The sequence below is a fragment of the Ammospiza caudacuta genome, chromosome 5 (assembly GCF_027887145.1).
Source record: "Ammospiza caudacuta isolate bAmmCau1 chromosome 5, bAmmCau1.pri, whole genome shotgun sequence".
NCBI classification, from domain to species: Eukaryota; Metazoa; Chordata; class Aves; order Passeriformes; family Passerellidae; genus Ammospiza; species Ammospiza caudacuta.
Window position 1 is genome coordinate 15,587,707 of NC_080597.1, and position 25,080 is coordinate 15,612,786.

At 46.7% G+C, this 25,080-nt stretch overlaps 2 protein-coding genes across 3 annotated transcripts; one reads left to right on the forward strand and one right to left on the reverse strand.

Moving 5' to 3' along the window:
- Positions 1 to 827: 827 nt before the first annotated feature.
- TM7SF3 (transmembrane 7 superfamily member 3) lies at positions 828 to 19,231 on the reverse strand. Of its 2 annotated transcripts, XM_058805307.1 has the most exons (12): positions 19,162 to 19,231; positions 12,970 to 13,124; positions 11,024 to 11,174; positions 9,375 to 9,495; positions 8,454 to 8,625; positions 7,977 to 8,154; positions 6,633 to 6,719; positions 6,152 to 6,232; positions 5,293 to 5,445; positions 4,136 to 4,233; positions 3,409 to 3,571; positions 828 to 2,943 (listed from the first exon to the last, which is right to left on the reverse strand). In XM_058805307.1, the coding sequence occupies exons 1-12, from the start codon at positions 19,229 to 19,231 to the stop codon at positions 2,681 to 2,683; spliced, it is 1,692 nt and encodes a 563-aa protein (XP_058661290.1). In that variant the 3' UTR covers positions 828 to 2,680. The 2 variants fall into 2 exon arrangements, with proteins under 2 accessions (XP_058661290.1, XP_058661291.1); XM_058805308.1 differs by lacking the exon at positions 19,162 to 19,231 and having other exon boundaries at positions 11,024 to 11,304; positions 12,970 to 13,049.
- Positions 19,232 to 20,400: 1,169 nt separating this feature from the next.
- Positions 20,401 to 24,412, forward strand: MED21 (mediator complex subunit 21). The gene is made up of 4 exons (XM_058805430.1): positions 20,401 to 20,470; positions 20,751 to 20,865; positions 21,088 to 21,188; positions 23,288 to 24,412. The coding sequence occupies exons 1-4, from the start codon at positions 20,429 to 20,431 to the stop codon at positions 23,462 to 23,464; spliced, it is 435 nt and encodes a 144-aa protein (XP_058661413.1). The 5' UTR covers positions 20,401 to 20,428; the 3' UTR covers positions 23,465 to 24,412.
- The last annotated feature ends 668 nt before the right edge of the window (positions 24,413 to 25,080 follow it).

The following is a 25,080-nucleotide window of genomic DNA, read 5'->3' on the forward strand; positions in this document are numbered from 1 at the left end:
GAACCAAAGTTCCCCTAAAGCTCCCCAAAAACCACTGCCAAGATCACTGCAGCCCTACAGCTGCTGACAGGTCAGAAGGCAGAGAGATGAAAAGCTCCAAGGCTCAGTGAAAAATGCACATTTTGAGATGGAGCCTACTGATTCCTCTGGAGGGGCTCCCTCTTTTTTGGAAGCCTTTCCAGATCAAGGACAGCGACAGAAGGGAATCACAGAAACATAGAAGGGTTTGTGCTGGACAGGGCCTGAAAGAGACCTGTATTTCAAGAGTTACACTAAAAAGGCTTGAAAATACCCCTTCAACACTACAGTGGATCAGTTCATGCATTCTGATCATCACCACTGTTAATCACTGTGCCTTAGGGACTATGGCAGAAAATTCCTGAACCATCTCTTGGCAGAGCCAAAAAAAGGAAATACAATCTCCAAGTCAGGATCTCAGAAAAACAGTACAAAGCCCACTTCTGCTAGAAGATTCCTATCGTGCAGACCAGTTTTCAGGCAAGAAGGGAATGACAACCATTTCTTTGTTCTCCAGAGCCTCATCTGACAAAGCTCTCAAAACAAAAAGCCTCTCTGGACCACACGCTTCCCTCAGTGGCTGCACAGAGCACACTCTCAGCCTCTGGGTGTCACTGCAATGCCAGCAAGCTCCCCCACCTCAGCCCTTGGCCAGAGAAATTTTTCAAAGCAAACTCTCCATACAAGATCAAAGGCAGAGGCTAAACTGTAAAAACATCATTGAATTCAAAGAGACCACTTTAGTTTCAACATTGTTTGAAAAGACATCTTTATTATAAAAGATATAGAAAATTAAAGTTAAACTTGTTTCTTGCACAATGTTAATCGCAGCAGTTATAAAAACCCACCAAGGTAAACATGTTTAAGAGCATTTCTATACCACAGAAGGGTTTGCTGCCTGCCATGGCACATGGCAGAGACACGCTCAGGATGAGTGCTGGGAGGATGGGCAGAGACCCAGGAAGAGCTCCTTGTTTACCCCATGTGTCACAGGGAAGCCAGAGCCAAACCACAGGATTGCAGCCTTGCTTTGCTGTTTGAGGCAGATGGTCCAGCTCCAAGCAAGGACAGGGTTTGTCTCTAAACATCAGAAGGATTCAGTCACCTTGGACACTGTCTTTGAGCTCTCACTCCTTAAAGGAAAGCCATTTAAAAGTAATTCATTCCTACCTATGCCAGGGTGCTTTAATTTCCAACAAAGTTGCCAGAAAAAGTTATTTTGCCAGTTTCTTCAGCAAGAGCTGTTTCTTACAGATTTCCTACCAAGAATTTAAAAGGGTGGCTGAGAGCTTAAGCTTCTGCCCCTGGGGAATTCCCTCATGGAGGCTCCATGCAGGCACCTGAGCAGCCACTCACCTCACACAGGCAGGACTGTGCATCAGCTGCTCACTGAAGGTTCAGACACAGGGAGAAGGAGGCAGAGCCACCATACCCTGTGTCATGGTACAGCATGTGAGACTTGAGCCATCCTGCAGTGCATGACAGACCCCCACTGGAGACCAGGACAGGGCACAAGGGACAAGCACAGGTAAAACAGCCCCAGGTGTCTTTGGGATGAGCCAAAACCACATTGCTCCAGATGAAATTTGAAAATGGCTCTTGGGGTTATTTTGAGGAAGAGCATAAAGCCACCACAGGAGATTGGTCCCTCATCTGTTTTGTACTAGATTCTGTTTTGGGCAGATGCAATTCAAATAGGTAAGGAACACATTCAGTCAGCAAGGTTCCTGGTCAGTATCTTGCTAGCTGAATGCTGTTTTCACCCCTTAAAGGCAAAGTTAAAAGATGATTAAAAATAAATAATTAGTGTTTCAGCCAATTCCAGGGGGAAAAAATCGCAATTGGCTACAAGGAGCTTATTTCCTTTTTTCTTTTATGACAGCACCATCAAAAAAGATACTATACCAGAGCAGAAACAAGACACAGGCTGTTCAGAAAGCAAATAGGGAGACAAACCTCTTGTGTTCTCTTAGCAGCCATCTCTGCACAGAGACCAGATGACTGACTTGCTACAAAACCAGCCAAAAGCAAAGGAAAAAGTCTTCTTGTCTCAGATCAGTCCCCATTCCCAAGCCCCACAGTGCACACATACAACAGTTAACTCAGTGCAGTTTCAATTCAAGTCTCTCAGTTCAGCTTGCAAGGTTCAGTAACACTTCTTGGAAACCTGCGTGTCTGCAGCCATACATTTTGTACCTGTTGGAAGGAGATGCTCAGTTCCTGCTGGAAGAACTCCTTTCATGTCCAGTCCCTGTCCCTCCCCTCACAGCTGGACAGCTTGCCCACCCTTGGGAGCGAGTGGGGCACTGCCTCAGCAGACATTCCCACATGCAAGGAACAATCAGCAGGTTGCTTTCCAAGGCCTGTTTGATATTCCACGTACCCAAACAGCAAAGTAGACCCCACAGGATCAATGCCTGTCCTTGGCTACAAGTACAGGATTCTGCAGCTGGACACAAGCAGGTTGCAGCAGGCAGAGTGTGCCACAGAGGAGTCACAAACAGCATGTAGTGTACTGGACAGTGAACTGCTCTGCCAAGCAGCAATCTCTTATTCAGCAGGACAAATTAGCAGTGGTAAACCCTGCACCACTGGCTGGTTACTGGTAATCATCTCACCATTCCCAGTTCCCCCTCTCCATTCCCATCAGTTATTTGGCAAGTTACAGAAGCAGTGGAGTTCTCTCCCCGGCTGGCTGGTCTTTCTGGAAGAACTCTTTGATATGCAGCAGCTTGTTGTGGATCCTCTCTCTCAGGGGAGGGATATGATGGCTGGGGTCTAAGACATTGGTGCTTCTACGCTCCCTTTCCCTCTTCCAGGTGAGATAGGGATGTGGTGGGAAGGGCACCTCACTCCTCTCCCGGCGGAGCTGCACAGTGACCCCGCTGAGGGCCAGCATTGCCCACACTGACAGGATGATGAAGTCTGGAAAAGTAGAAACAGATTCCTGTAGCAAAGCAGAACATTCCTTGCTTTCCGAAGCACAAACACTGAACTAGCTTTGTGACAGATAGGAATCAAGTATGATCCCCACACCCTCAGATGCGCAGAGTGACTCCATGCAGAGGCCAGGACACACAGAGTTGGGAAGAGTCTCTCCACTGTATTAGGCCTTTGCCTGCCCACTCTGCACACTCCTCAGCAAGCTGCCAGCACAGGTCTGAGCAGCACCTTTCACAAGAGCCTTTGTCACAACACTTGCAGGAAGGTTCCTGCCTTCAAGTCCACTCAGTACTGCTTTTGAAGGACTAAAATTTCTCATGTGGATGTAAAATCTCACACTGTACTGTGTTCTCCTTCCATCCCCTTCCTGCCCTCACTCTGTTTACAACAGAACCAAAGAGACAGTGATTCCTCCTTAAAAGGATAATAAAGTCTCAGAGGACTCACCATTCCTTTGAAAAGGCACATTGGTGTAAGCTCTGCTGAAGTAATTGTTGAGGACCCTTCTGAGCAGGTCTAAGGTGATGTAAGCAAGGCTTGTGTAGACGTAACAAGCAATGGCCAGGACCACTGTGTAAGAGCCCACTATTCCAGAAGCCAAGATGTTCAGCTAGACAGGGAGAAAAACCACAGCTTTAGGAGACTGATGAACACTCTTTATTCCCCACCTCCCTAAGACAGTACAAGCACAGAATCATGGAATGGCCTGGATTGAAAAGGACCTGAGAGCCTATCCAGTTCTAACTCTATGTCATGGGCAGGGACACCTTCTACTGCCCCAGGCTGCTCCAAGCCCTGTCCAACCTGGCCTTGAACACTGCCTGGGATGGGGCAGCCACAGCTTCTCTGGACAAGTATTTTGTAGTTTTTATCAGTTCTTCTGTGATAAATCAGCTGCACACACCTGTTATCCAGCCAAGCTGATAAGATAGCAGAAGTCAACTAAATGCTGGTGGATTTAGTGGATGCTGTGCGCAAAATAAGTAATTCCTTTGCTTCTGGACCATTTAGCACAAGTGGGGCTAAACAGGAACTGCCTGCAACTGGCCCTGTGCAGAGCTTCATAAAGCTGTGCTAAGTTTTCTGTATATATTCCATGGGACAACATTTTGCATTAAGAAGTCTGATCCCCCTTCTCCCTCCCTCCTTTTGAGGTGACAACAGAGTTACTTACAATTCTTGGGCAGCCAACAAAAAGCACTGGAATCATCAAGGCTACACAGGTAAAGGTCACCCAGAACACCACATCATCACGGAAGACCCTGTAGTCTCCTGCCAAGACACCACATTCAGCAGTGAGGAAAACATTTCCTTTTTCACAAATGTTTGGGGGTCAGCTTTTTCCCCCCCAAAATTCTGTACATTCAGAAATACCTGGAGTACATTGTTGAAAACCCAGATTTTGAGCTCAAATCCTGTTTAAGATGTATTGGAACAGTTAATCAAGAACAGAAAAACTGTCCTAGTTGAGCACAGATCTTGTCCATGGAACAATTTTTAACAAGGTACATATTCCTCACCTTGTAAGAATTAAAAGCACCAGAGTATTGATGCCCAATAAAAAGCTGTTTTGTTGCCTCTGTGGGTTCCAAACTAAAAATCTGCATCAGGCTCCAGAGTATGGTGCAAATGTAGCCATCACCACACCACCAGGCAACAAATTCTTCTGGGCTTTAGGAAAATTAAATCACTCAAACCCTTCTTTGCTCCCACTGCCTTCTAAGGCCTGTGGGTTCACTAGAGGGTATAAGCTGACCTCCAGCTTAGTCACTGTTCCACTTCAATGAAGAGTAACCAGGGACTGCATGGATTACCAGAGAATCATGGCTTGAGTCAAACATAGAGGATTGGAGAACAAAAAACTGTCCCACCAACGGACCTCAAAAGGAGAAGTTCTGAGACTGAAAATTACAATAGCCGATGCTCTGATGTCCCAGAAGGGCTCCAGCTCAGCAGGCTTACTGGCTTTTAAGCAATTTGTCTAAGGCCTTTATGCCTGAAGCCTTCAAATTAGACTGTAGATTTTCTACTGGGATTTGTTCTGGACAGAGAACAAGAGAGTAAGTGCATGCCTGGAGCAGAGCTGGTGTCAAAGACATGGCACACAGTTTAAGTAGGAAGAGTCACCAAGTTCTCTGCAAAACAATCAGTTCCCCTTTCCCCCAGTACTTTTAATTACAGCACAGCTGAAAGAAGCTTTCATGTGCATCTCTATTCCTCCTAGAACTGGAAAGGGAACATTAAACATCCCAGTAATATAAACCAGAGAGTGCCATTCACTCTGCAGCCCTGCAGGAACACAGCACTCATCAAGAGGATTACACTGCTTACCTAGGGGGGTAAAGAAGAGCGTTGAGGAGAAGAGAAATCCCAACACAAGTCCAATTACAAACATGCTGAGCAGGACAGAGCCAAATCTCCACCAGCTCACAACCAAGAGCAGGCCTCCAATGATTCCAGCCACTGCCGTCAAAATAAGACGCACTGAAAGAGAGAAAATTCCAGCACTCTGGAAACTTCAGTTCCTGCAGGAACATGTTCAGCAGCTTTATTTACATGCATGTTTGGCTTTTTTCAGTGAGTTTGCATGACATAAAAAAAGTACCAGAATGTGCTTCATGCAGTTCTCTTAGATGCCAGCCTGCAGCTGGGGATGTGCTGCTGAAAGGGTGGCAGGGGGGCTGGAATGGAGGCCTTGGCACAGTGCACATCAGTTCCCTGAGCTCCCAGGGAGTTCAGGTGGCTACAAGCTACTGCACATGTATCAAAAAAGGAATTCTATGAGGTGGCACAGACAGAAAGAACTAATTCTGTCTGGTCTGACAAGCTGGGTGCAGACAACCTACTTCCACTTTACAGATGAAACCTACATTTGATCTGAAACAGAGGTCCATGCATTGTGAAAGTAGGAAGAAAGTATGTTGCAAATTCCCACAGTTTCCAAACACCTCTAATCTTCCTTGGTTAGATACTGAAATTAAATCCAGCTATTAATTCTACATCACTGTGATGCTGGAATGAACATTTACTCCATTGCATTTTCAGCTATTATGGCAATCAGAGCTCAAGCACCCAGGCATCACCCTGCTGCCCTTCCTGTGGCTGGCCAACAGCACAACTGAGACTGTACTTGAAGGGTTCCCAACAAGAGTTTGGGAAGAGCACAGGATATCCTGACACATTTACTCACCATCATAGCTAAGGCCAGTTACCCTGGTAATGAACACAAAGAAGACAAATGCTGCGACAATGAAGCCCATGAAGAATAAGTCTAGAGAAGAAGGAAAAAATATTTAGCAAGCTTCATACCAAGCCCCCATCAGTGGATCTTCAGACATCTTCATATCACAACAAGGAACATAGCAGCTCACAAAAGGAGAGCCAGACAACATTTTGTTCTCAACAGGGGTGTCCTCAAGCACTACAGATAGTCTAAAATTACATATTTATAGTTCTATTGCCCATCATGCACCCTAGTTCTAGGTTTCTATTCTTTGCATCCCAAAAACTTCCTGCTCTGAGCTTAAAGGCTCAGAGCCCATAAAAGCAAAGCAGTGGGCCTAACTGGCACAGCATCACTATCAAGTGAATCTTGGTAATAATATCATCATTCTAAGTTACACAGAGTAACACTTATGAAGTTTCAACAAGATTTATTAAATATTCAGTACCTGTTTTCCAGAATCTGTGTCCAAAAAAGCAGGTGAAAAGACCAAGAACAGCAAAAGCAGTGAAGAATACTTTGGTAGAGAGTTTACCTACAAGAAGAAGGGTAGGTTAAGTACAGCATTCCAACTAGTAGTCCCAACAAAGAGATTAAAATATGGTCAGGTTGCTGTCACAAACTTTACTGACAACTTGAGAGCTGCCACTCTGTCAGATCTGCAATGCTTGAACTAACAGTTGGCTTGGTAAGATCTCCAACAGAACATTGAAATAGTCCCAGACTGATTAAGAAATCAAGTGCTTCCTCCTTATTCAAGAGAAGTTTCTTTAAGTAGATGTAACTTATTTATAGTTCAGATATAAATTTGCCAGAAAAGTGTCTGCTCAGGTTTAAAAAAGGGACATCCAGTCATCTGTAAAAATCAATGCTAATGGATTGGTGACCCAGGCAGCAGCTGTAGGCTTAATCACTGCAACCTTCACCATTTGTCTCCCTCTCATACATTTGCCATGCAACAAAAATTATCATCAGCATCCCATTATAGCTCATCTCCATCTTCTGTTGAATTTCTTACCTATATTTAAGCTATATGCAAAAGTAAACTATATTTTCCATGTGCTCTGAATTAGAGAACTTTAGCCTAGATAACTCGTCTCACGTTGTCATAGAACAACATTGAGTTTGACAGCGACTTGTGTTACAGTATAAAAGAAAATAAGGAGAACAAATCTTACTTTATGAACCAAATTCTACCAATTACTTGTGTCCCTTCTGTATTCATAATGGGAATGGCAGCTTTGCAGTGTCTGCGCAAATTCCATCATTATATAGCTTTGTACAAAGCAGCATGACTTGGTAGTCACTCCACTACTGCTGACATTATCTTCACTCTTATTTTAGATGACTGCCTCCTTTCAAAATATCTGCAGGATTCCAGTTAGCACCTGCACAGTCAGAAAAATCCGGCTGGAGGCTAATCTAGTCTGTGTTTTATTAGCTCAGCTTCACATCCAGCATCTATAGTCTACAAATTATTTGAAATTATGTATCCAGTTGAAATGGACAAAGCTGGGGTGGCACTACTGAGTTCAGAGTTACATTTGCAAGCCACATATTAAACCTCCATTAAGTTTAAGATTTAATTGCTGATGGTTCTCTTTAGTCTTACATCATCATTCTAGACTTTCTCCCTCATCAAGAAGGAGATTTCACTAAAGCAACAAAATATACACAGTGCAAAACAAATATCTCCTGCACACGTTGGAAAAAGAATCTTAAAGCACATTTGGCATGTTGGAGCACAAGAAGCTGCAGAGGAGTTGGCAAGGACATACAATTCCCAACTTACTGAGGGAAGAGCAGTTATCTACCAGGTCAGTAAAACTGCAGGCATATGTATGCACAGGTATGTATGCAGCAGAAGTGTTCCAAAGAGGATCCCACACTATGACATTGTAGATCACACCTTGCCCAGGAAGTGAGGAGAAGTAGACATCGGTCTTGTCATCAGCTGTCAGCGTAAGCATCTGGAAAAGTAAATATCTGTGTTAAAGGCTCACAGGATGGAACCCTTCCTTCCCTCCAGCACTACTGTGTTTTCTGTCAGGGGAGAAGATTCTCCCACTCCTGTTTTGCTCCTCCCTGCCTGCGGGCACAGTTCAGGTTCCCTACCAGCCTACTGACCCAGGTCCGGCCTCCGAGGCAGGCAAGGCTGCCATTCCACTCCCCAGCAGGGCCAGGGAGCTTGCAGGAAGAGAAGCACAGGGGAGGAGAAAACAAGAGAGCCCCACTGCCATGTGGCTGGCAGCCAGTGCTAGGGGCTCACCTTGATGCCGTTGGCTCTGACGCTGCGCACCCCGGACATTTTCCGTATGTGGCTCATGAGCGCCATCTCGGCCAGATCGCTCTCGGGCAGGAAGTACTGGTACACATCGTAGCGCAGCCGCCAGCGGGAGCTCTGCCCAGTCCCCGAGTCACAGGAGGGGGGGCTTGCTCCTCTGCAAGGAAAAACACACCAGCCACAAGGCCCCACACCTCAACATCAGTTTTCAGCAGTTACCTGTCCTCAGGGTGTGCCTCTACTCTTCAGAGGTGCACACCAGCAGCTAACTCAGAGCTGGACTGTATTTGTGAGCACAGGGCACAGCAGCATCACACAGAAGCACACTGGCACAGGTGGTGGCTGTGCTGGTACCTGCCTTTGCACTTACAGAGGTGTCCTATGAATTGCCATAACGAGAATTCCAGGAGGCCACAACAGCCAAAGACCACAGCACTACTGTTTGTCTTTCCGTGCAGTTCTGAAGAGTCTTCTCCATTCCCTGCCTATCACTTGTGACACCAGGCACCATTCAGGAAATAACACCTTTTAACTTGAAGTCTCAAGTTAAACAAAACTCTGGATCATTATCATGCTTTAGTACTAGGAAAGAAACAAAACTGGCTGTAACATACAATTGCTTCCCAAACAAATTAAGCTGTTACAGGGAATGGAAAGATCCAGTATTTACTGACTGCTTACATTTCTGAAGTTGCATAACCTCCTCCACAAGATGTAACTCTCAACCTTTATCTCCCTCATGCAGTACCTCTTCCCCTCCTCCTTTTCCCCATTTACATTTGTTGCAGCAAACAAGAATCCTGCTAGCAGCTGGGTGGTTCAGCTGTTACAGCAGGGTCTTATTTTAACCTTTTGGTCAACACTGGACAGAAGGCCTTGCTCAGTGCACTAAAATTCTCCACACACCTGGTATATCCCAAGTTTGCAGGGGCAAACTTGATGTGTATATCAACCAACGTGTAGTCCAGGTAAATATTTGGATCCACTTCCAAGTCAAATTCTAGATTGCAGCCCCCAGGAATAGGATCTAGAACACAGAGAACATAACTGCAGTTAAACGCTTGCAGGCACAATCCACTTGCAGAGCACAGAAAATCATCAGGTTCTGGCCCTGCAGGCAGCAAAAGGGTTTCACTGCAGCCTGTGACAGGTCCCCACACATGGGTGACTCCAGGGACTGGAGTGTTGGAATGGAAGGATACAAGCTCCTGCCAGGTCCTGCACACATAGCTCAGGGCAATGCCAAGCACAAACACGGGCTGGGTGGGGAAGGGATTGAGGGCAGTCCTGAGGAGAAGCACTTGGGAGTGTTGGCTGATGAGAAGGTTGACATGACCCAGCAATGTGTGCTCACAGCCCAGACACCAACATCCTGCATGCAAAGAGGAGTGGGCAGGGGGACCTGCCCCTCCAGTCTGCTCTGGCAGGACCCCACCCCAGCACAGGAAGGATGTGGACCTGCTGGAGTTAGTCCAAAGGAGGAATATGAAGATGACCAGAGGGATGGAGCACCTCTCCTATGATCAGGGTTCAGAGTAGGGGTTGTTCAACCTGGAAAAGGCTTTGGGGAGACCCTTCCAGCAGCCTTCCTATACCTGAAGGGAGCCTACAAGAAAGCTGGAGAGGGAATTTTTACAAGGGCCTAGGGATGACAGGACAAGGGGTAATGGCTTTAAGCTGAAGGAAGGTAGATTTAGATTGGATATTGATGGGTTGGGTTTTAGCTTTCATATTTTTCAGATTCTCTGCTGCCTAGGTGTGTAGCTCTGAGCTTCATATTAGGTGTCAGTAAGTTCTCTTTGCAGGGTAGGTAGACAAAACAATCCCTTTCCAACCTGAGACCAAGGACAACCATTACAAGTTTCTAGAAAGTATCAACAATGGAGAACTGAAAAGAGCAACAAGGAGGATGGGACTTCATAACCTCAAGCTATAACTGGACAATTAATTCCAATATGCAAATGGACCAAAACTTATAGAAGTGTGAGACCTCATGACCAGTCATCCATTTTGGGTCCATCTTGGGTGTAGGCCTGGCCAGGGTCTTGTACTGCCCAAAGTATATCTATTAAGGCCTTTCAATAAATACCTACTTTATTCCTTTAGCTCTGTCTAGTCTCTGTTCCAGGTTCAGCCTCTCAAGGCATCAATATGAGGAAGAAACTCTTCCCTGTGAGGATGGTGAGGCCCTGGCACAGGGTGCCCAGAGATGTCCAAGGCCAGGCTGGATGGGGCCCTGAGCAACCTGGGGTAGAGGAAGGTGTCCCTGCCCATGGCAGAGGGGGGTAGAACTGGATGGGCTTTATGGTCCCCTTCCAATCCAAACAGATCTGTGATTCCATAATCCCATGCACAGCAGTTTTCTAAGGCTTAAGTCATGGCAAGACCATAGAGTACCTCCAATACACAACTCACAATTCAGCAGTGACAATAAAAACCTTTTCAAAAGAATTTCTGCTATCTCCATCAGATTTCCACCATGTAAGACTGAAAGGCCAGCACTTCATTCCCCAGATGTCTTGCCTGGGCAGAGCTGGCACGGCCTGAGCACGTACCTCTCTCCATGTAGGGGATGGAGATGGCGGTGCTGAGCACCTGGCCGGCAGCCAGGGCGCGCAGGTACCACGTGCACACCGTCTGCTCCGGCCGAAGGATGGACACCAGCCCTCTGTCCACCCCGACTCCCGAGCTGTTCACCGACGGGGTCTGCGCAGAAACAAGTGACAGAAACAAACAGTTCTTCTTCAGACGATTCCTATCACAGTTTGATAACATTCCTGTATTTGATAACATCACAGGAGGCTATTCCTGCCACAAACCTGCCAGGCACATACATCTGTGCCAGTTACAACAGATCAGGCTCTGCCCAAAATGTATTTGTGCTTGTAACTGTCCAGCTCCACATGTAGGGCCTTGCTGAACTATTTGAGGTCTGCCCACCTCTCAACCTCTCAAGGTCCCTCTGGATGGCATCCCTAGCTGGTGAAAAAAGGGAGCTCTGACACCACACACTGCCTGGCTCAGGCTCAAAAACCCAAGTGACAAGTGTGGGACTATTAAAGAGCTGATAATCACAAGCAAGTTGCAGCGAAATCCAGCTAGTAGATCTGGCAATGGATTGACTAGTACAAATGTAAAAGAACTGGAGTATACCTCACAAAATGTTGTGAGATGGCAGCAAGGAAGTGTTCTGGCAACCAGCATACAGAAGCACCTTCCTATCTCCACCAGAATGGACATGACTGTATGACAGCTGCCTTAACACTAGCAATGCCAGGTGTTTTTGGGGCCAGGCCAACTACTGACCCAATCCCCAGCACCACCATCCCTTCCATAACCAGAGCTCTTAGGGAAAGATAAGCAGCAATGACAGTATCACAATCTCACAGCTGGAACAACCAGTTGACCTGCAGCCACATTTTCAGCATGGAAAGTGCCTTTGGCCAAGGCAGCTACAGTTACCCAAGGCAATGCTGCAAGGATGCACATTGGACCTGGCAGACTAAGATCTGGCTCAATTTCATATTTCTAGAGGCAGGCCAACCCTAAAAGCAGTACAGCTGCATTTATGCATCTCTGCCCTGGGCCTGGTAAGGCCCATGAATGCAAAGAGGATCTGAACTGGCAGCAGAGGATTCTGCTGCAAGCAAAGACTGAACAGGTCTAACAGTAATGTCTCAGCCCTGTAATCCTGGCTGTTTCACCAGTACAAGGATGGCTGAGCTGGGTGACTTGTGTTACAGGTCTACATCTTCTAAGCTTCCCAGGCTACTTCTTGGCACTCAGTATATTCTGATTTCAAAGATGCTGCTGGAGAGAGGGGAACTGGATTGCAGCTTTCAGATCTCCATCTACCACCTTCAGCTTAGTCCATGTTGTATTCAAATACCAGTGAGAGCCTCCCAGCACCACCACAACAAAAATCAGTATTTTACTGACTCATTTTGTCCCATCATTACTGGGATGCAGAGTACAGCAGCAGGAATGTTTCTACTGCTAGAAGTAGCAGCTTTCACTGGAGTAATGTAGAGGAATTTCTCCATGAGTTACCAAAGGAGGATTAGATTCAGGACAAGGAGCTGGGATAACAACACATTATATCTGCAGTGGTTAAATTCAAGCCATGGGAACAGCAGACAACTAAACATCCCAAACTGATAATGTATGGAGCATCTGGCAAACACACAGATCTGGTTTTAATGTGACAAGCTGGTGGACAACAGTCAGTAGAGCCACATGACAAAAAGCACCACTGCCACCAAATAAAGAGCCTTGAAACATTTTCAAGCCAGCTCTGACATTCCTTTGGCATTCAGTCTTTCAAAATAGCAGCTATGACATATAAGAATGAGAAAGGATTTCTGAAGCTACAGTAACACTGCCTAAAAGCCAAGCAGGTAAAAGACATTATTTATACAGCTTCAGTCCATTAGTCCTACATGTACCAGAGCCAAGTGTTTGTTGAAAGACAGGCAGCACTTAACAGAAGTGACACTCTTACCTTATCAAAGGATATCACCACATCACTCTGCTGGGCATGCACTTGAAAAATAACCACAGTCACATTGCTGGCAATGTTCCTGATTACAGCCTCCACTGGACTGGTCTGGTTAAGTAGCACATTTCTGAATTTTCCCAAGGAGAGCTCAAGAAGACCTGCATTACAAAAAAAAAAAGGAAGATACAGGGTTTTTTTTTGGTCCAGAGGGAAGCAATTACCAGGGAAGCCTGGAAGTTTCCAGCAGCCCAGTATTAATCAGCTGGGAGAAGAGCAGGATGTTGCTTTGTGCAGCTCTCATCCTGTGAGCTGTACCAAGCTTTCAGAGACTGCTGCACACAGAGCTGTACCTGCAGACACAGCCAGGGTACCTGCCCTGCAGCCTGGCACTCACCTGAGCACAGGGACAGAGCTTCCTGCCTGGAGTAAGGATTTGATACAGCTCAGCCAACCAGCCAGCTACACTCCAAAAAGTCAGTAAGAGAAGATACTGAGGACTGCCTGATCTTTGGCAAATACAGGCAGGTATGTTTGTAGCAGCCAGCCAACTTGCACAATATCCATCAGACTTTTCAGGTGAATTCCTACAAACCATGGGAATTGAAGTCAAGTTCCAGAAGACAGAGTCAAATCTGTAGTTTATGTACATATGTTTACCCACTTTCAGCTATTCCACATTTTTCACTGCCAGTTTTTAATCATCAGGACTGCTGCATCCCCATCTCTAGACCAAAAAATCTGACTAATTTTTCCTAGACACAACCCAGACCATTTCTTCTTTCAATGAGCATAACCCCATGATCCACTGTCATTTTAATTTAAAGAGAACCACATGAACTAGGATACAAGATCTTTGAGAATCAGCTTTGGCTTGTCATTCAAGTCCTGCAAGCAAGCCTGGCTTCTCCCCGTGCTGCAGGGACAGGGGATGCCAAGGGAGGAAAGCAAAGCAGCCACACCGAAGCCACAAGATGCTCTTTGGTTGGTGGCTGCAGCCAGGCTGCACAATGCCTTCCAGGCTTTTCCCTGAATTCCTCTGCCTGCCTCTGCACCCAAACAGACCCCAAACTTATCAAGCCTGAACACAACACTTCCTCAATGAAGTTGCCTCTGGTGGAAAGGGTTGGTACTGCCGAGTTCCCTAACACAGAGTCACCAGCAGCACCATCCGAGGGACACTTGCTGGTGACACTGAGGGGCTCCCATTCCACAGGGAGGGTGACAGTTTACTTACCTGAAACTATACCCAGTACCCTCTGACTGCTTTCCTGTTACTTTTCTCTCTTCTGCCAAGAACTGGCATCATTGGCCAGGTTTTTGGCCTCCTGATATGTTAACAGAGGGGAGCTGTTATGCCTCCTCCACTCCATACACAGTGAGGGAAGGAACTTCAACCCCTACATGCTCACTCCCAAAATTCAATTAATACCAGTACTGCATCACCACTAAAACCTCAGCTAAAATATGGGGGTTCATAAAACACTTGTGAGGAAAGAAAGATGCTCCATTTTTCTTCTCCATCATCTGCAATTTGTGTTAAGGTAGAAGCTTCTACATCAATTTTTCACACAGTAATGTAAAATTAAAGCTGCAAAAAAAAACTTTGTGCATCCTTCAGTTTCTGATTCTTCAGAGTCCCTTGAGCAGCATTCAGAAATCCTCTGATCCTTCCTCACTAGCTCAAGTTCTATCACAAATGCAAGTAGCAATATGAATGCTAAAGAAAAGCATTCAGAAGGCACAGACTATATATTGATACATTCAGAAATTTACAGTGAATGCTTACAATTCACAAAGAATATTTTTCTTTGATCTTTAAAAACTTTAGCAGAGCTTCCTGAACCACAAGACATTCACACTTTTGTTCTTTGAGAAAAAAGCTGAGACCATAGACATTCTCAGTGTGATCTACATCAAGGGGAAAAAGCTGCATTGCTCCGCCTTGTTTCTCACCTCCGCTCGGCACCCATACCCAGGGGCCACTGCATACATAAGGACAGATTCGTCAGCAGGACACACAGCCACTACTTTAGCGTGATCATGAGACTCAAAATGTCAGAGGCACTCTCTCAAGTTTAATTAGCGTGGTGAATTAAGGTATGGTGCTCTATATTGCTTTCTGTTTGCATAACTGCTCCAAGAACAGCACATGTGACACACGTTATCCCAAAGTCTGGGCAAAGAGCAGAGACTCAGGGTGAAGAACATCTACACCCATCAGACAAGTCTTGTCAGGCTTGCTGTTCACGGGCTCCTTGAGCCACACTTCCAGCCAGGCCTAAAAGAGGATGAACACTGCAGAGCAACAGAACCTTCTAAGAAGTTTTTGGAAGAGCAATTGCTCCACAGCTACACACCACAGCACCCTTCCAGCCTTCATCTCTGTCATTTGTCACTACTGGTGCACTGAGACAGAAAGGGAAGGTGGTGAGCAAGATTGATTAAATTAATCAACTCACAATTCACCAGGCCTATTGCTATGACCAGTTCTCTGGTTCTAATACCAGACAGGCATTAGACTCCCTGAGCACAGAGAGCTCAGTCTTGTCAAACATCCTTTGGACACAAAAACCTCAGTGACCACGTAGTGCTCGTCACAGTGTGCAACCTTCTCCTTTGGGCAAGCTTGAGCTGAGATGGCCCACCAGGCAGGTCTGCAGGACCAGCAGCACATTTAACACCATCTCACGAGTGAGAGAGTTGATCCAGCAAGTCAGAAACAGAGACGGGAGCAAAATCCAGTTATCCCAACTTTTGTATTGCTTCCAACAGTGAAGGTCTGGAAGCACTCTAAGATGTCAGGCTATGCTCTCTTCCTTGCCCTGTAGGAAGGACTGTAACAGTCACTGCACATCAGAGTAACTTTGGGTTAGATACACGAGAGGAACCCAAACTATTACAGAGCTTATCAACTGCACAGATGGTGAAAGGAAGTCAGCATTGCTGAAACCGAGCAGCAGCAGAGCAGAGATGGAGCACTGGGCGTGTATTACTCCATAAAGAGCACCAGAATTGGAGCACAGTTAGTCCTGCACACAGCACTGGTGAACAGAGCAAACAGCCCACTCTGTCACCTCACACTACCTCCTCTCTCACATGAGGGGCAAAGCCAGTAAAGACAGCAAAGAAATAGAACCTCCTGAAACTCTTCTGAGATCAAAAGTCCTTATTCCTAACTCAAAACAAGACAAAACAATTCCAGAGCCTCGGCACTTGTTATCCCTTCCCTGTGACACACAGTTTCCCCAACAGGCTACACCCAGTTTTAACTGTTTCCATTGTGCTGATTCAGTGCCAAGCTCTTGGCTGCTCTGGTGCTTTGAGTAAACCACATTTCCAGCTCCCATAGCCAAGTGTCACTCCACACCACCACGGAGCAGTTAACCACACAGGGTTCTTGATTAGACCTAGCAGTCCAATTTCCAGTAAGAAACACAACTGAAGAAATGCCCTTGCTGCCTATACAGAACAGTCTTCACCTGCAGAGCTGTGCTCAAACACTCTGCTTCCCTCAGAGAGGTTCTGTGCAGGCAGAGAAAACACATTTCCACTGGGTGCTGAGCACCTTGCAGTGGATATGCCAAACAACCTGATGTAAGCAAACTCCAGGAGCTAAGGAGAACCTTCCAGTGCAGGGAGTACAACAACAAGTAGTCACATGAAGACATTTAATGAAGATGAAGTGCAAGCTCAGACCAACAACCAGTTTGAGTAAGAAAAACATTAGCATACAGTTACTTAACAGAATAAAGCCTGGAGCCATATCCTATCAGACCTGTAAGGCCATGCAGACCCAGATCACGGGAGTCTGGCTACAGGGTCTGTCTTCCCACACTACTGAACCCCCAAAAAATACAGCACCTACCCAGCTCCCAAAAGAAGCAGGAACACTTCTGAAAGCTTCTGAACTTTGACTGTGTGTGTACTGAGACTCATGCTTAGAACAGCTTGATGCTTAAAGCAGATGACACCACAGAATGTGGCTTGTCACCATCTGCACCATTCCCATCCCAGAGGACTATTCTGCTCACCAGGCTAGAGGTCTTTACAGCCTCAATAGTGAGGGAAGAGTTTTGTGTGAACTTCTAAAGCATCACCTCTGCATAGACTAAACAGTTGGCACAAACAAGTTTCACCCAGATAAGCTCCCTTTACAAAAGCACCGCTCAGTCCTGATTACAGTATAAACTCACTTTAGTTTTTCCAAAACTAAAGAGCCCCCTTGGGATGTAGCAAACACAGCCAGTTGAACTCCTCCTCAGGAAGGCAGAGCTCCCTGGAAGGCAACAAACACAACGTATGAAACACTTCTGCACAAAGACCAAGTTTGAGGGGCTGCAGCCCATCAGAAAACCAGAGAGGTAACACAGGCCATCATGCAAAGATTTTACTAATCAGCACTTTCAAAACGAAGCAGGATCTTCAAGGATTAGGAGTTAGCAGAGCCCATCCCTGCAAAGTGGGTGTCCACAACTGAATAAGCACAAGACAATTTCAAATCAGTGAACCATTAAGCAAGTGGCCTTGTTTAAAGGCCCTAATGATCAGCTAGACTCTGGTACACGAATTACACAGCTTATTAGATTTTCACGAGGGAAATACTTTCCCCCTCCACCCTCAATCTTGCAAGGAAAAACAGCAACAGGTTCCTTCAAGGCAAAGCAGTTTGCTTAGTCTCATAGTTGCTTTACCTTTTTACATATTGTAAAAAAATTACTCAACACATGACCCATTTTCATCAAGTCCAGGAGACAAACTGCTAGTTAACATCCTTTAAGTTATCTCAAGGACATCAAGGTCTAAAAGCAGAGCTTTCATTCTCACACCTGCTTGTGACCATCAGGTGTCCAGCCAAAGCTTTTAGGTCCTGCAAGAAACAGTGATTACTTGGCTCTCCATTAGGATCTTGGGCATGAGACTTGGGCAGAGAGAAGCCTCCCACACCTGGAACTGGTTCCAAATGCTGTCCTGCAGCCTTTCAAATTATCCCAAGAGTCTCCTTTGGGACAATTAAGCTTCATTCATTCAAGGCCACGTTGGGTGGGGCATTGAGCAACCTGGTCTAGTGGAAGGTGTCCTCTAGACCATGGCAGGGGGGTTGAAATGAGATGAGCTTTAGGGTCCCAAACCATTCTATGAGTCTATGGTTAGAAGCAAGTATAAAAATAAAGCAAACCTAAGAGGAGGAGGCTTACATCAGCCCTGATACAAAGGACTGATTGCTTATCTCTGAATTATCTCTGAGAGGAAACTGTTTATTTTTTCCTTTATTTAAACAGATAAGAATTTAACCAGAAAAAAAAAAAGTGACTGTAAATCTTCCCAAACTATACTTATTATAGCACATTTAACTCTGGACTCCTATTTTAGTCACATGCAGGAACGTAGGGAAATTACAAAAAAAACCCGTGCCAAATAAAGTCAGATTACATCAGTACAGACAAAAAGTAAGTTTAGGACTCAAGCTGCAAATTCTAGCTTTTGCTCCTTTCCCTAGTTTTACAGCGACAGTGTTTTCAACCCACCATCCACTAGGGTGGTGGGAACCTATGCACACCTGTACCCGGTCAGGGGGGAAAAAACCAAGCAAACAAAACCAAACCTCCTTTTAAGCATGGTTCCTTTGTCATGTAAGCTCATGTCCATAGGTAGCGAATGCCACCTTGTTTCTATTCGGGGAATCCAGCCCTACACCAGCCGCATCAGCTGTACCGCATCCCCGCAACGAAATGATTCCGAATTATCCATGAAACAATTAAAATTATGGCACCCATAGCAATTAAGGTATTAAAAAAAAAAAAAAAAAAAAAAGCGGATAGGGAGGGAAAGGGGGGAAAAGGGTGGTTCTCCTTGTCCGCATGAAAGATTATCACGAATCGCTTCTACTGCGCCGCAGGCAGCTTTGCTCCGCGCTCCAGCTCATCCCTCCGGACAGCGGCAGGTCGCCCTCCGGACAGCGGCCAGCACCGGGGACACCCCAAAAGGCTCCGCAGCGTCAGCAAGCCCCAAAAGGCTCCGCAGTGGCAGGCAGCAAGCCCCAACCAAAAGGCTCCGCAGTGGCAGGCAGCAAGCTCCCGCCGCTGGACACAAGCCCGGGCACAGTCCCGCGGTTCCCGGTACGAGCCGGGCTCCTCCGGCCGCTTAATGGCGGCCACAGCCCCACGCGCCCCCCGCTCCGGCCCACACCGCCCTCACCTGAGGCTCTGCCATGGCGCAGGACCCCCATGAGCAGCAGGAGCAGCGCAGGGCGAGCCGAGACCCACATGGCGCCGCGGAGGGAGCGGGCAAGCGGGGCTGAGGCCGGGGAAGGCCGGGCAGCTGCGGCGGGGCGGGCGCTGGGGGCGGCCCGCAGGCGGGGCCCGCCCGCCCGGCTGGATGGAGCCGCTCCCGCCCCCTCCGGCACCTGCGGCAGGGCCCTGCCGACAAGGGCGGTGGGAGTGCGGGGGGGAAGCGCTTGGCCGCGGTGACAGCTGCGAACGCCTAAAAATGCACCGTGGGGTTCGGACCGGCGGTTTGGGACTTGGGGCTTAACTTTGGAGCGTGAAGAGACCCGATGTCCCCGGAAACAAAATCTTCACCCGACCGTGCCGTCGGGAAAACACTTTGGGCGGATAATTTGTATGATTGCTGCACCCGCAGCATCAGTGACAAGGCTACAGAGGGGTTATTTCCAAAGGTGTGTTGTGACAGGATAACAGAAATGGCTTCAAACTGAGGTTTAGATTGGATATTAGAAGAAATTCTTCCCTGTGAGGGTGGCAAGGCCCTGGCACAGGGAAGCTGTGGCTCCCTCATCCCTGGAAGTATCCAAGGCCGGGTTGGATGACTGCTCTGAGCAACCTGGGATAGTGGAAAGTGTCCCTGCCAGTGGCGGGAGTTTGGAAAGAGATGAGCTCTAAGGTCCACCTGCGAGAAGGTTGGCATTTTACCCAGCTGTCAGAGATAAGAAAGATGGATACAAACCGACTGGCACAAATTGCATTTATTGTCCAACCCCTGGGCTTGGAGGCCGGATGCTGTCTCTGATTTGGCTTGTTGGGAGCACTACACTCTGGCTTTTCCCCGCTCAGATCGGGGCTGGAATGGAGCACCCGAGCGCTGCTGCAGCCTTCAGCTGGGATCAGAGCGACTGCTGCACAGCAAAAGCTGCCCAGGCCATGGCAATAACAGAATCGCTTAGGTAGGAAAAGACTTCTGAGATCATCAAGTTCAACCTGTGACTGAACACCGCCGTGCCAAGCAGACCGTGGCACAGAGTGCCAAGTCCAGCCTTTCCTTGAACACCCTGAGGGCCGGTGACTCCAGCGCCGCCCCGGGCAGGGTGCTGAGGCCGGCCCAGCCCCGCTGCGGGCGGGGTCTCCCCGCTGCCCCCCCAACCGTTCCTCCCGGCCGCCAGGGGGCGCGCGCGCCCCGCGGGCCCGCGCCTCAGGGGCGGCGACGGCGGGGAGACTGAGGCGAGGCCATGGCGGACCGGCTTACACAGCTGCAGGACGCCGTCAACTCGGTGAGGCATTTCTCACATTCCATTTTCCGGCCGCTGCTTCCGCTCGCTCGGGGCCGCGGGGCACGGCACGGGCTGCGCCGCCTGTGCGGGGACGCGGTGATGCGATCCCCGCCCGCAGCCCCCCGGCCGGGGGAATGGCCGCGGGGGTGCGGTGCGCTCCCTCCACACGGCCGGGATGCTGGGCGGGAGCGGGTGCGCCGGGAGCCGGCTCTCCCGGCTGTGCAGCGCGGCTGTAGCGGTGGGGCAGGGTGATTAACGCCGTGTTAATTGGTGCCGGCAGCTCGCGGACCAGTTCTGTAACGCCATCGGGGTGCTGCAGCAGTGCGGCCCGCCGGCCTCCTTCAGCAACATCCAGACGGCCATAAACAAGGATCAGCCCGTGAACCCCACGGAGGGTGAGTCCGGCTCCCCGCATCCCCTGCACACGAACGTGCGGCGGGGTAGTGCGCTCGGGAGTGCAAAATGCGGCCTCGGCAAATAATTCCCCCTTAGCTGGTGGAGGTTAAATCGTCTATGGATGTCGGCTGCACTTTCTGCTTAGCATTGTGACAGCAGAGTTGTGCTTGTTCCTCGTAATTCCCTGAGTGATTGCCTGAGTTGTGCTGTGTTTTGTGCAGAGTATGCCCAGCTGTTCGCAGCTCTGATCGCTCGCACTGCCAAGGATATCGATGTTCTCATAGATTCCCTGCCCAGTGAAGAATCCACAGCTGCTTTGCAGGTAGGAGTTTTCCTAATTCCAGTATCAGAACGCTCCTGAAGGCAAACTTCCTCCTTTTTTTAAAACGCATTCTTTCATCACTAAACCATGGCATCACTGAAAAATTATTTAAGTACAAATCTGAATTTTTCATGAGGGTAGCCTGTGAGTACTTTGTAGGCTTAGTGGAAATACTGAACTTGCATCTAGTTCCAAATAAGATTATAATCAGTAACAATATTTTAGACTTAATTTTCTGTTGCAATGTAAAAAAAAAAGGTGGTTTTATCATGCCACTACTATACTGGAAACTGCTCACCCTTTTTTTTTTTTTCAGATATTAACAGAACAAATATAACAGTACTGATGCTTTGTGCATTGTTTTATTCTTTTTTTTCCCCTTGTGCAATAATTCATCTTTTCTTACATTTCATTTTGTAGCCACCTAACCAACACCACAGAAGTCCTTTGCTCTTCAGCTTTGTTTCTGGTTAAAGAGTTTGCAGGGTGTCCTTTAAGTTCTTCAGCTCTGTCACAAAATAATTCCATCACTTTTTAATAACAAGGAGTCTTCCTTTGAACCAGTCAAACTTGGTTTTTATTTTTTTTTCCTATTGTTTCACAGATTTTACCTATTAAAACCATCTTTTTTTTAATGACTCTTAATGGCTGGATTTCCATCAATTGTTTTCTTTTTGGAATGCATAAAGTATGTAGAATACAAACCTGATGACCACCTTTAAGTTCGTCTAGAAGCTTTAAACCTGCATTGATATTCTGTAACCATTCAAAAGTGTTTTACAGAAGATTGACAGCGAATGGGCCAAAGAGAAATGATTTGGCAGTGGCATCACTTTTTTTTTAAACAGAGGAGGTGAAATTTGGGAACTTCTCTAGTCAGAGTAATTGCTGAACATCCTAATTGGCCTCGTTAACACTAGCATAAGTTCCTATAAGTGCATTTTTAATAGCTGAAGATAGAATGCCTGCTGCAGACAAATTTCAGTTTATTCCGTGACTGAGCAGGGTCTGATCAAAGTGGCAGCTGGTGTGGGCAAAGCAGGGTGCTCCAGAAGGAGGAGCTGGTGATCCATAGGGATATGCTTTCCTTAGAGGTGATACTTCAACAGTTTCTTACTGTCTTAATGAAGAACTTCATGTCACAAAAATTTTTAAGATAAATTAGCTTGGATTCCATTACTTGGATTCCAGTTTTTTTATTTTCTCTTCCTTAATTTGGTGCGGTAATAAATATTCTGATAGTCTTCAAAGAAATGGTTATGAAGATGCTTGAAACACTCTCAAATATGCACTATAGGTTTAGTTGAGAAGTGGTAGATAATACTTGGTTAATTAGAAACTAGAAAAAAGTTTTTTATACTAAAGTTGTCTTGGTGTGTGTTTCAGATCTGAGTCTTGTCTTAAATTATAAAAGGAGCTGCTAGATGAATGCTCAGCACAATTTACCTGCCCCTTGTGAGTTCCCTTCTGGTGAAGTTGACAGTACAAATTCTGCTCTAATCCGTGAATTAGTTGCAGTCAACTATTAAACAAGAGAACTTTTTTCTTTTTAGGGAGCACCAGCTGTTTCCTCAGTATCCTTGAGTAGCAGAGTCACTTTGGGGTTCTGTTGAAGATCCTTGCTTTTCCCTGTTGCCTGATATCAAAAGAGTGTTAAAATAGTAGAATTAAAAGCAGGCCTTTATTTGAAGCTTCCAGGTGTGACAACGGTCATGGGCACACCCAGCATCAGATTTCTACAATTTTGTGAATTTAACAAATTAGCATATCTAATAAATATTGCCAATTAGAAGAGTAGTTGGTTAGGTAGTTTTCCCTGCATTCTGCCCCATTGGAGTTGTTCCAGGGGCTTCTTTGCCCCATTTCTTGAGTGTTCCCAGATTCTGGTTGGAAAACAAAACATCCCAGTCAAGCTTCTTCATAAGAATAAGAGTGAACAGAGTTCCAAGTATGCATTAGAAGGTTTAGCTTATTGTTCTAAAGGGAAACGGTAGGAAGATAACTAGGACTATGTGATAGTAGTATCCAGAGGTACAAATATATGAAAAATACATAAACAGCCAAAAATCTCTGGGCATGATCCCGGTTTTGCTTTGAAGGCTGCGAGCCTGCACCGGCTGGAGGAGGAGAACCACGAGGCGGCGGCGCGGCTGGAGGAGGTGGTGTACCGCGGGGATGTGCTGCTCGAGAAGATCCAGAGCGCCCTGGCCGACATCGCCCAGTCGCAGCTGAAGACGCGCAGCGGCACCCACAGCCAGCCCCTGCCGGACTCGTAGCGCCAGGGGGCAGCGCGGCCCTGCCCGAGAGCCTCGGGACCGCCTCTGGGTACCCCGGCAATGGCTGGGCTGGCCCGGCCCTCCCGCGGGGTGCCCGCGCTCGGCTCTGCGGCGGGAGCGGCGGCTTTGGGCAGCTCGGCTGCGGGTCTTGTGTGAGAAACGCATCTGCAGGGGCTCCGTTATGGATCGGCGTGGATTGATGTTTCTTAGATTTAAAACGAGTTTTCTGTTCACAAATATGACTTCGATAGAATTTGTTACCTATTACAAGTATTTGTATAAGTTAATCCCACTATGGTCGTGGTATGTTTTTTTTTTTGTAAGCCTCAGACACGTAGGAGTTGGCCAGAGTTCCCTGGAGTCAGTGCTGTGAATGCAGTGATGGTCATGTTTTAATTAACAGCACTGGTAACGTTGATTGGCTGCTTTAGCACCCTTTACAGAGCATAGGAAAGGATAAGTAAACTCTGATGTTTACAGAGTGATTGTTCTTGTCATTGGCATCGCATTTACAAAGAAATAAACCTGCAGGTGTCTAATATTGACATTTCTTGTTTGTAATGAGCCTTTGAGTCCATTGTTGCCACTGACACTCTTGCTTGTGCTATTTCTATGCTTTTACTGCTATTCTGTATTTTCTTGGCAACTGGTGAGTGCCTCTAAAGCAGGCAGTGATGAGGAAGCATTGGATGACTGGATAAAAATCAGCAGTGAGAAAACTGAAGATAGCTTATTACATAAAGTTGCTTTTCGGTGTAAGCAGTGGCTGCTGTATGAATGCTGTGATCATAAGCAGCAAGATTCCTGTTGTCCCCAGGGTGCTCTACAGAGGTGTATTTATCTTCACACACTCAGTCACACAGTGAATTTCTGCTCTTTGTTGTAGGACCAGAGAAATACTAGTGTCTGTTATGATATTTGAAATAAAAACCCAACACCAAACCAGCAGCTAATGTAGTGTTCAAAGCATGAACTTGGGGATAAACTTGCTCATTTTTTGTTGTTTTGAGTTACCAGCCTTGTTATTGCAGGGTGTTGTTTGCTGCCACATAACATCTGCTCATTTCCTGATCAAAACCACCTGTTTCTCTATATATTGACCACACTGTCATTGACTTGAAAGTTACACATATTGCTAATGCACCCAGACAAATCAGAGCAATTCTAAAATGCCTTTAGCATGCAACAAGTGTAGCACACCACAGTCTTTTAAGGATTAAAAATGACAAAGGTGTTCCTACCTGTAACAAATACTACAACTGTAAGTACTTAATGAGACTGATGTTTAATTGCTTAATAATATTTTATGAAATGTGCTTATCTGTAGTCATAAATTTAATCTGCTGTTGTGGAACTCTTGTACTATCAGATTCTGCAGAAGGAAAAAAAGACTGGAGGGTGAACAGACTACAGTACAGCCCTAGGCCTATGGCAGCTTGTCCTTGATTCATTTTGCCCATGTCCTGGGGAGGCTTGAGAGGCCAGATTTTCATTTGAAGTCAGTCCTGGGGCCTGGTTTTTGGTTTTTTTCTGGAAAAACTACATCTAGTGCTTCTCAAGATGGTTTGGATTAGGGTGGGGTGAGTTTTTGTTGTTTTTTTTTTCTTTTTGAATTA

Coding starts and splice junctions, on each gene's coding strand:
- TM7SF3 (XM_058805307.1), bottom strand. CDS start 19,231: ATGTGGGTCTCGGCTCGCCCTGCGCTGCTCCTGCTGCTCATGGGGGTC. Junction 11,175..12,969: donor TGGTGATATCCTTTGATAAG/GTAAGAGTGTCA, acceptor GTTTCTGCGCAG/ACCCCGTCGGTGAACAGCTC. Junction 8,155..8,453: donor TCAGAGCCAACGGCATCAAG/GTGAGCCCCTAG, acceptor TTACTTTTCCAG/ATGCTTACGCTGACAGCTGA.
- MED21 (XM_058805430.1), top strand. CDS start 20,429: ATGGCGGACCGGCTTACACAGCTGCAGGACGCCGTCAACTCG. Junction 20,471..20,750: donor TGCAGGACGCCGTCAACTCG/GTGAGGCATTTC, acceptor TGGTGCCGGCAG/CTCGCGGACCAGTTCTGTAA. Junction 20,866..21,087: donor GCCCGTGAACCCCACGGAGG/GTGAGTCCGGCT, acceptor TGTTTTGTGCAG/AGTATGCCCAGCTGTTCGCA.